Below are 11401 nucleotides of genomic sequence, written 5' to 3'. Positions count from 1 at the left end.
GGACCCGCGCGTTACTGCGGCAACAGGTAGAGTTCCAGAAAAAATAGGCTCAGTTTCTCCAATTTAAGTCATGTTTTAAGTAAACACAATACATTATTTCAAGTGACTTCATATATATATATCTCAAAATAACATCCATGTCTCGTAGATTTATAGCGAAAACAAAAATATCATAGTAATGTAGCATACGAAGATGCAAAAAAAGACCAATATTACATATTCTCAAAATGCACCACAAAATACGTATTCTCAGTCAGTAATGTCAGAATCAACAAATTGAATTCTTCTCTTGTGAGAAGGATCATTCATTTATCTCCTCACAATACGCTCTCTATTGTAAAGTGGTGATCCATCCCGCACATGCTCTACTATCGATGAATGCAAAGGACCTGCACAAACGAAACAACGATAAATCAAATCTCAAAAGGACCTGCACATAACGATACATCGATAAATAAAATCTCAAAAGGACCTGCACATAACGACACATCGATAAATAAAATCTTATAAAATAGAAAAACATAATCAAAATTACCTCGTACAATAGAACATCGAGTGGATGGTACATGAGGAGCTCTAGTATAAAACCCATAACGAATACCAATGGTCATGATGGATGTAAGAAACAACCAGTCATCGAGTACTGAATACCCCTCAAATGATGCAAAGCATCTGTCCATCTCTCTCCAAAACAAATAGACACCCCACTCCTCATCAGGAACACCGATCCCGTACATCTCGATGCCTTCGTCGACAACTCTTACCATAAACGTATCAATGTCATGCAATATCCTAAAATCAAAGCATAACAAATAGGTTATACAATTATTTATATATAGATTCAAAAACTATTTATACAATGCCTAACAATTACACTTATACTTACCCATCCCTATAAGCATCAATCATAATCCCTGCTACGTGCCTGCAGCAATAGGAGCTGACCATAGCGATGGCTCTGTACAGATAGACATCAGTATAGAATGTCATGTTCCATACTTTGTAATCAAGAAAAATTATACAAATATAAAGAATAACTCACCTACTATCCTCGACAAAGGCATGTCCAATGTAAAGGTAATCTTAGACATGTCTGTCAAAACATAAACAACAAAAATAGGTACTTTTATCATGGACAAATACGTATAAAAAAAGAAATCACAACAAAATTAATCAAATTGTAGAACTTAAATAAGAAACCTGACTTGTCACTGTGAAGTCATCAAGATCTCCTTATAAACAATATTGTTTGTTGTAGGTGTATAACTTTGAAGATCATCAAATGAACACTCCACATTAGCGTTATCCTCAAGTAACACCTTCACAGCATGAGGAGACCGTGCTCGTGACAACGCGACATACAATTGCCCATGAGTAAACACTGGAGTCACCAAATACAACCCCAAGACATTTAGGGTTTGGCCTTGTGATTTGTTTATTGACATGCCAAATGCCAGCCGCACAGGAAACTGTCTCTGCCTCATGGTGAATGGTAGTTGGGCCTCGCTGCATATAAAGGTAATCCGTGGAAGAAATACTCTTTCACCAACTTTAGTACCAGTGATGATTTCAGTCTCCAAGACTTTAGAGTGAAAGGCCTTACATATCATCCATGTACCATTACAGAGTCCACGTCTTGGATCCAAATTACGAAGCAAAATAACAGGAGCTTCTAACTTTAAAACCAAGCAGTGAGGTCGATATCCGCCCCGAAGGTCGATTGTGTTCAAAAATTCTGTGGAATATAGGAATGAATTTTTATCATTTTCAAGAATTGAATCTGCACTGAAATATTGCTTAGGCTCACCAGGCATTTCATCCAAAGCTGTCTTATTCACAATATCCACGACTGTTTATTGGAGCAAGAATAGCACGCTCACTAAAGTATGAAGCATAGTCATAGTGATAGCCAATTCAGAGACGTATACCTATATATACATGTGCATTTATAAAATAAATAAACACATATACATATATATTTTTAATTAATATTAAATTTTAACACGTGGGGATGCATGATGAGGTGTGTTCACTCTTAAATAAGTGTATCTTATATACAATGTCTTTTGTCTTCTCTTTTGCATACATATGTATGTGATTGTGTGTGCACATATACACGTATGTATGATTGTGTAATGTCTTCACACGTGTGTTGTGCAAGTGTCTTGATTGTGTGTATGTGTTAATGTGTATTTGTTGTGTGTGTGTGTGTACATGATGTGTATGTTTTTATATATGTGTATCCATAGCGAGTGTCTGCATGTACGTGTGTGTGAGCATGTGAATATACTCGTGTGTACATCTGTGTGTGCACGTGCAGGTGCATATGTGTGTGTGTGAGTGTGTGCATGTCCATGTGTGTGCACATGTACTTGTGTATGTGAGTGTATTTATGTGCTTGTGTGCATGTATACACATGTGTATGTGCAAGCTTGAGTATGTGTGTAAGTGTGCATATCTCTATATGTTGCATGTGTGTCCATGTGTGCGAGTGTGTGTATGTGTGTTTGTATGCGTGTGTGCACGTATCATGTGCTTGTGTCTGTGTGTTATGTGTGTGTGTGTGTATGCATGAACATACATGTGTGTGCGTCGATATACATATAAATCTATTTATATATATATTCTTACATACCTATAGATACACATACATACATAATATATATAAGTGTGTGTATGTATATTCTCTCTCTTACACATGCACATAATATATATGTTTGTGTGTGTATGTGCAAGCTTGAGTATGTGTGCAAGTGTGCATATCTCTATATGTTGCACGTGTGTCCATGCATGCGAGTGTGTGCACGTATCATGTGCTGGTGTCTATGTGTTGTGTGTGTGTGTGTGTGTGCATGAACATACATGTGTGTGCATCGACATACATATAAATCTATTTATATATACATGCTTACATACCTATAGATACACATACATATAAATCTATTTATATATACATGCTTACATACCTATAGATACACATACATACATAATATATATAAGTGTGTGTATCTATAGGTATGTAAGCATGTATACAAAGATTTCATGTGAGATGTGAGATTTCATGAGAAAGATGTGAAATTCAAAATTGCATTGGAAGATGTGAGATTTGGCTCCTCCTCAGGCTGGCTTGCAGGAGGGGTGGTTATTTTGAATTAGCCTCACCTTCTTTGCCCATATGGAGGGAGGTGGGGTTGTGGTTAATCTTGTATAGATTGCATTGGAAGATGTGAGATTTGGCTCCTCCTCATCAGGCTGGCTTGTAGGAGGAGTGTTATTTTGAATTAGCCCCACCTCCTTTGCCCACGTGGAGGGAGGTGGGGTTGTGGTTAATCTTGTATAGATTTAGTACTTGCTCACCTTGGCCCTATTCACCATAGAAAGAAGCTCCTCAACTACTTGTCAAGCTTGCGACTACAATGCATTTGGCAAACATTAACACCAGCACATTGCCAACAAAAATATTAATTCCTTCATTAGCAATCTCATAATGAATTTGTTCCCCCTTGCTGAAGATGAACTCTGAGATCTCGCTTCAATACGACCGCTCCTTCTGCCTCCATAGCCTCTTTCTTCTCTTCTTTGAATCTCCAGGTTGATTGTTTGTTGCCATGTGTAGAACCCACGAAACCCAAAGCATATATTAGACTATATAAAACCTTAGCCATATATATATATATATATATATATATATATATATATATATATATATATATATTGTATAGCACTTGCAAAAAAAGAAAATTTGGAGGAGGAGAGGGCTTCTCTCTCTCTCTCTCTCTCTCTCTCTCTCTCTCTCTCTCTCTCTCTCTCTCTCTCTCTATATATATATATATATATATATATATATATATATATATATGCCGCATTCTTGCTCTTTAGTGAGCGTCTATTGCGTTTGATTAAAGTAGGGATCAACTGATCTCCATTTCTTGCCAGCCCATTGCCTTAAAATACCTATTCATTTTCTTCTCCCTCCGAATCAAGTGCTCCTACTTTTATCTACATAAAACAATGGGTCTCTCTAAGAGTCTCTCTCTCTCTCTCTCTCTCTCTCTCTCTCTCTCTCTCTCTCTCTCTCTCTCCAAGGCAACCCCACATGCTCCCTCGAATACCCCAGGCCCACCCGCAGTAGCAGCAACAGAAACAACAGCACCTCCAAGATTTCTGGGGAAGAAGAAATTGGGTTTGTTATTTTAAATTTGCTAACACTAAGAGCTGTTTGTTGAGATTTCTCTTTACAGTGATGAGCAGCAAGAGAGGATTACCAACACAACCGTGTTGCAGACGAAGTTGCAGTCCTGGCTAAGGACCTCCCCATTGGAGTCCACTCTCGCCAAAATTCTCCAGCATTAGCTCACGCCTCCCTTGCTGTGTCAGATCCTCCTGAACTCCCATCATGGCCCGACGTCTCTTCCACTGGGAAGTCCACAAATTAACAGCCTCGCCTTGCCTAGTCGCCTCTTTTATTCAAAGCTTTTGCCCACTACCCAACCCATGTTCACACCCTCTGGACCCTCCTCCGCTCCATGCGCACTGCCTGGATACCACCCATGGCTTTTGACCTCGTATACTTTAGCTCAGAATCTCTCTCTCTCTCTCTCTCCTCTACTGCCACCTTTACCCTGTAGTTACCCACTTTGATTACCCCCCTTTTTCCCTTCATTTTATTGATCCCACCTTTCCCTCTAACTTTCCTCTAGCCATTTCCACTCAAGTTTGTGCTTCATTAATGACGTATAACAGCCCGAAACTCTCAACTTTGGATGCACATTCTCAGCATAAATATATACAATTCCTCTAGAGTCCCAAAGGTTCACAAACTCAAGTCTGTCACCATAGTGGGTGGAGCTGCCTTGGCACACTTTTCGCCTCATTGTCCCAAAGCCTAGGTCTACCACAATATATTTTAAAACCTTGGATTTCCAAAAATTATGATTAGTGCCCTTTGCCAATGTCACCTTGAATGGGGGATTATACAAAGTATGGAGCACCTTTGATCTTGCACTAAGTGCATAGCAGAATGTCATTGGACATAAACATTTGATGGTGTGGCCATTGGGGCCCAGAAATGCGCATGAAACTAACCTTATTGCTCTGGAAAGCTCTCCAACAACAACGCTACTTCCTTGTTGCGCTCCACTGAGCTTCGCCACATCACCACTGCTTTCTGAGAGCTGCCACGATGGCCAAAATCGCCACATCACCATCGCTTTCTGAGAGCTGCCACGATGGCCAGAATCGCCACATCACCACTGCCTTCTGAGAGCCGCACGATGGCCAGAATCGCCACCTCTTTTGACGTTGCACTCCACCACCACTGCTAGAACACTCTCCTCATCTTGGCTGCAGTGCTACCCCGACACAGGCCACTACGCATGTTTCTTGATGCGTAGGAGAAGGTGGTGAGTGGTGGTGCTACGTATGCCGGACGGAAGTTCATACTAACAGCGATGAAAGCTTTCTACGACCATGCATGAGTCAAAGCTACGCCGACCAGCTCTCCTGGTGTCCTACGGCTTTCTACGTCCTGTGGTGCCTGGTGGTGTTGCTCGCCTTTACATTCCCTACGGTAGTGGCTCTTTCTTTTGTACCTCCTCCTTCACTCTGCTGGTCGGGTGATGATCATGCAGTAGAGAGCAAGTCAACTATCCCTAGAGCAGTGGATGCAGGCGTAGACTTTGTCCGTCTCTGTGTCGACTCTGTGTCGACGGCAAGAAAATTGACAGAGATGACCCCACACAGTATGGTGCTGGTAAGGGCAATGCTGCGAAGGAGCTGGGGTGGCGAGGCTGCATGCTCTACATGGCCCTCTGGGAAGTATTTCACCTTGGTGCAGCTTACCACTTAACAGTAGCTCCCTGTAGGAGCACTCTCGGGCCTGAGGCTAGACCATCACCATGCCTAACCCCTCAGGCAAAGCCCTCATGCTCCATACCCCCACGCCTTTGAATCTATTCATACCACCATGCCTTCACATCTTCATTTGAATCTGATGGTGATGCAGCAACAGCAGAAGCGGCATAACCACCCTTGCCTTCCGTTGGTGAGGTAGCAATAACAGCAACAATGGCACAACCTCCCTTGCCTTCCGTTGGTTTCTTTTTCACCTGTGAATTTGACTTGAAGGTTTTCTGAGGACCCGACATCCTGCTGAAAGCGACGACGTCTCCAAAAAGCAGGCATAGAGGATGATTGAAGAGCGATCCAGACGCTAAAAGAGCTGAAATGCAAGAAAACGCTTGTTAATGAGCAATCTTGCACAACTGAAGCTAGGGAGAAATGCTAATTTCTGTACCCTCCAAACCCCCAAAGCACACACCCACACATGGGACGGAAAGGTGAACCAAGATTCAGATTTGTCCAGATATGAAGTGCAGAAAGAAACAGAAATGCTTCCAACAGAGTGGAATGCTTCGGCAAAAAAGATGCCTTTCTTGTAAGGAGAGGAAAAAGCTCATCGTTAGGAGCGATGTAGATGGAGAGACGGGGTAGCTACTATCCAAGAGGCCGAATAAGAACCTATTAAAAGGTCGGCCTATGCTTTGCAATGAAGTCTTCCTTCTCGCCCCTCTTCTACATCTCCGGAATGCTCCTTTACATGGGAACACCATCCCCCTCGACGTCCCTGTACTCCCCCGGAGTTCATTGCCAGGAGGTCATCCATCGTCTCTAGTTTGAGATGCAAGAAGAAGGCTATGTAGACACTAAAGCAATGAGCTGTATGGTGATGCGTGCAACCCTCCAAGAGAGAAAGAGAGGACGACCCACACGGCTAGCATTTGAATTTGAAATAGCAATAGCCTTTATTTTTTGAATTTGAAAGATGTGAGATGAGATCTTCTTAGATTCAATTTCAAAATTGCATTGGAAGATGTGACATTTGGCTCCTCCTCACGCTTGCAGGAAGAGTGGTTATTTTGAAATAGCCCCACCTCCTTTGCCCACGTGGAGGGAGGTGGGGTTGTGGTTAATCCTGTATAGATGTGAGATGAGATCTTCTTAGATTCAATTTCAAAATTGCATTGGAAGATGTGACATTTGGCTCCTCCTCACGCTTGCAAGAGGAGTGGTTATTTTGAAATAGCCCCACCTCCTTTGCCCACGTGGAGGGAGGTGGGGTTGTGGTTAATCCTGTATAGATTTCGAAGTGTGCAAAGATGAATAGGGGTTGCTTGCAAGTTGATTGTAGTGTGAGATGAGGTTGATGGCATATGCCAGACTTTCCAGATGCGAAGTATTGATTATTGCCAAGTAGGTCCCATTTATCTCTACACTATTATTGCCCTTGCCATATAACATTCGCCCACCCACTTGGCACCCTCTCTATGGCCATTTCATTTTGCCACGTGACGAGGCTATCACCTGACGAGTGCAGACTGTCACAAACGACTGCCATATAACATTCACCCACCCACTTGGCACCCTCTCTATGGCCATTTCATTTTGCCACGTGATGAGGCTATCACCTGACAAGAGTGCAGACTGTCACAAACGACTGCTGCAACAACAACAGGCTTCCACTAGTGTTTACATTTGGCACTCAATTGGGGTAGTAAGGTCTGCATCACACGCACAACTTGGCAAGTTGAACTCTCATATTTGCTTAGTGCCTATTAGTTGCAACTCAAGTAATACCCAAAATAGTGGAACTTTTGAAGCATAAGAATGGCTACCGAATTAGAAGCTATCATTTATGATGGATTTAGACTAAGAAAGACCTTGCGTGGGATGCCACTCCAAAGCGTCATTCCTAGACACCTCTAGAGTCGGCCACCACTAGCTGCTCGTTATAGCCTTAAAGGGCTACTTGTAAAGATAAGGGTTGAGGAAATAGAAAAGTGAAAACGCCATCGCCGAAAATAGAGCCTTCCATAGTTTCAATTACAAGTGACCTACTTTCCAGTAGAATGGGATTCTCTTCTGCTTCATATAAATGAGCTCAGTCCCCCACCTTAAGTAGGACAAATTAAAAAAAAACACTAATAAAGATACCCTCAATAAAAAGAGTGAGGAAATTTATAAAAGTAAAAAACTTCAAACAAAACAACATTCGTCGGATGGACTGTGAAATTCCCCTAAAACTCTCTCTCTCTCTCTTTCTCTGTACACCAGTTTGAACCGAATGTTAACTGCCGTTTCATCATTGCTTACATCACACACATGGCTTCTTCCACGTCACACCTCCCCTTGGCCAGGTGTCGCCATTGGAAAGACACCTGGCCACCTCACATGCGGGGTTGATCTGCAGGTCCTTAGCATTTCGTCGACTAGGTTCTCGTCAGGTCCGCAACAGGTTTTCATCAGGTCCGCATATCGTCTGTGGGCATTGTCAAGCTTGGTAAATTGGGAGGGAAATCTGCGTCCCTACCATATAATGCTCGAAACGGACTCACCCGCGTTGAAGCTTGTACTGAACACCTGTATGCATGTAAAACATATGGTAAGTAAGAATCCCAATCCTGTCTCAATGGGTCCACATACATGGTCAGCATCTGCTTGATGGTTTTATTGAGCCTCTCTGTCAATCCATTCGTTTGGGGATGGTAGGGAGAAGCAAACTTTTTCTTGACCCCTAAACACTGGCTGAGGATTTCACTTAAAATTGGTGGCTTGATCTGACAAAAGAGCCTTGGGAGTCCCATGTCTGACAATGACCTCCTGTATTAAGAATTGTGCTATTGTGTTGGCAGTGACATTGGGAACTGCCTTGGCCTCACACCATCTTGTCAAGTACTCCGTCAATAAAATGATATACTTGTTCCCTGACAGAGACTCCTGCAAAGGACCGATTATGTCCCAAGCCACTAATTCAAATGGCTGATGTACTGTAATGAGTTGTAGAAGACCCATTGGCTTGCCCACCGGTGCTTTATATGTTTGACATCTTTGGCATTGTTGTAAAAAAGAACTAAGATCCCTCCTTAACCCAGGCCAGTAATACTTCTGTCTTAAAAAACTTAAACACTTGTGAAAGCCCAAATGGCCAAATAAATGATGCTCATGAAAGTATTGCATATAATGAATTCTCAAGGCTTGGAACACAAATAACCTAGGTTCATCCCCATTGCACAGATATCACAGGGAACATGGGGAAGTTCTGAGCTGCTGCACTAGTTTTTGTACTTCTGCATCCCTTTGTTGAAGCAAGGCTACCTGTGGCTCATCCATAGGTAAATCATACTGTGTGATCTGGTTGTTTTGAATCTCTGAAGAGGGCATCACCTCATATCTTTAAGAAAGAAGATCTGCAATCACATTAGCTTTCCCAGGGCAATATGCCAATGTAAATTGATAATCCTGAAAAGCCAAAACCCATCAGAGTAATCGACCAGGTGGAGTGGCTGATGATCAGTTTCCACTGTCACTGTAGTACCACGCACATAGGGATGTAGCTTCTGCATTGCCCACACCACAGCCAGCAACTCTTTTTCGGTGGTTGAGTAATTAATCTCAAATTTGGAAAGACGCGACTCACAAAAAAAATAGGCCACCACTCCTTTGTCATGAGGTTGTAATAACACGGCCCCAATGCCGGTGTTGGATGCATCCGTTCTGAGTAGAAAAGGTTTGTTGAAATCCGGATACTTGAGTACCATACATGTCCTGATTAAATCTTTGAGCTCCACAAAGGCAATTTGGCACTTCTGATCCCACACAAACTTGACCCCTTTTTCATTAGCCACCGGAACGGTTCTGTAATGTCTGCTACTTGTGGCAGAAATTTACTTGAGAAATTCATCATCCCCAAAAAACGTTGTAATTGTTTCAAGTTGCTGGGTGGTGGAAACTCTTGGATAACCAAGATCTTGTCTGGATCAATCTGAATGACCTGTTTTGAAATTATAAAGCCCAAAAACTTTAATTTTGTGCAGGCCCACTTATATTTTTTGAACTGCAAACGGAGGTTAAATTTTTGCATCCTCCGCAAAACCTCTAAAATGACTTCCACATGTTCCACCGATGTCTTTGTATGGACAAGGACATCATCCAAATAAACCACCAACACTCTCCTTTGACACAAATCTGAAAAAATTGAATTGACCAATCGTTGAAATGTGCTAGGTGCATTTGAAAGACCAAACGGCATCACAATAAATTGAAATAATCCCTTGGCTGTTTTGAAAGCTGTTTTTGGAGCATCTTGTGGATCCAGAGGAATCTGCTAATACCTGGATGCTAAATCCAAAGAGGAGAAATATCTAGACTGTCCCAGCTCATCTAACAAGTCATCTAATCTTGGCATTGGATAGACGTCACGACAGAAGGTAGTGTACCCCAACTGAAAAGGGACATCTACTACCTTGTTGGACTGGTATAGGTCTCTAAAGAAAACAGAAATTGTTGGCACCAATTTGTTGTAAAGCAAACTGTGCAACATTGGTTTGAGCAAACAAATGACTTAGACTAGTTTTATTGGAACTCCACTGGGATTTAACTAATTCCTCCTGTTGAACATACCATGTTGCAACTATGCCATCTAAAACAATTCTGACCTCATGTGCCTTTCGTTCATCTGTCCAGCCATGATAGGTAGTGTATCCAATTGCCCAGTGAACCAGTCTCTCACTTTGGAGTCAAATTAAATCAACTCCTCATCCGAGCTAATCCCAACATGACTGAAGACATGAAATTGTTCTTTTTGTGGCCTAGAATGCGTCATGACATAACACGTCGGGTGCGGGATCAGGGTCCTAAAACTTTCAAGGAAGCCATGGAAATTGCAGAGAGGGTAGAAACAGGTCTTCATGGTGACAGTTATAAATTGGCAGGGAAATCAAGTCAGCAGCCAGAGGAGATTAACAAATACGAGTTTTCATCAGATGGGGTGGTTCCAATGGATATTGATGTCCAAAATTTCTAGGGACATAGACTACTGCTAAAGATGCATAGGGAAGGCCAAGGTGTTTTAATTGTAATAAGTATGGGCATGTGGCTAAATATTGCAGAGCTCCCAAGAGGCCTCGTCCACAGGTTCAGAATGTCCAAATTGTCACTTCCGGTGTTGCAGAATTGGCACCCATTCTGAAAAACGATTAAGCAAGTGGGTTTTGGGAGATGCTCGCCCGCAATACTAACTCTCCCAAGTGTCAGAGAAGATTGTTTGTATAGTTCTGGCCCTTGTTAACCAGGTGGATCTTAAGGTCCTTTTGGATACCGGTAGTTCGTTCTCTTCCATACACAATACAGTTAGTTCAGCAGCTAGGCTTACCAGTTCAGACAGCCAGCTACATTCTTAAACTGATCCAACCATGTTCAAACATCTTTTGAGGGCAAGCCTGAGAAGCCACATGGCCTGACCCTTCTATAACTGGTTTTGATTTTGATTTTGAAATTGAGGGTTTGTGATGATATGTACTAACATCTGATTCATGTTATTCATCTGTTGATTAGTTTGATGCAT

General features: G+C 42.1%; 1 protein-coding gene across 1 annotated transcript; it reads right to left on the bottom strand.

Annotated features, from left to right (window-relative positions):
- Positions 1-212: 212 nt before the first annotated feature.
- On the bottom strand, positions 213-787 carry LOC147630220 (uncharacterized). Its single transcript, XM_086810945.1, has 2 exons — positions 536-787; positions 213-389 (listed from the first exon to the last, which is right to left on the bottom strand). The coding sequence occupies exons 1-2, from the start codon at positions 765-767 to the stop codon at positions 310-312; spliced, it is 312 nt and encodes a 103-aa protein (XP_086667071.1). The 5' UTR covers positions 768-787; the 3' UTR covers positions 213-309.
- Positions 788-11401: the final 10614 nt, after the last annotated feature.

The sequence above is a fragment of the Cibotium barometz genome, chromosome 17 (assembly GCF_041138505.1).
Source record: "Cibotium barometz isolate CiBa-2024 chromosome 17, ASM4113850v1, whole genome shotgun sequence".
Taxonomy (NCBI): domain Eukaryota; kingdom Viridiplantae; phylum Streptophyta; class Polypodiopsida; order Cyatheales; family Cibotiaceae; genus Cibotium; species Cibotium barometz.
The sequence above is the reverse complement of the archived record's forward strand: the minus strand, read 5'-3'. Positions and strand labels throughout refer to the sequence as shown.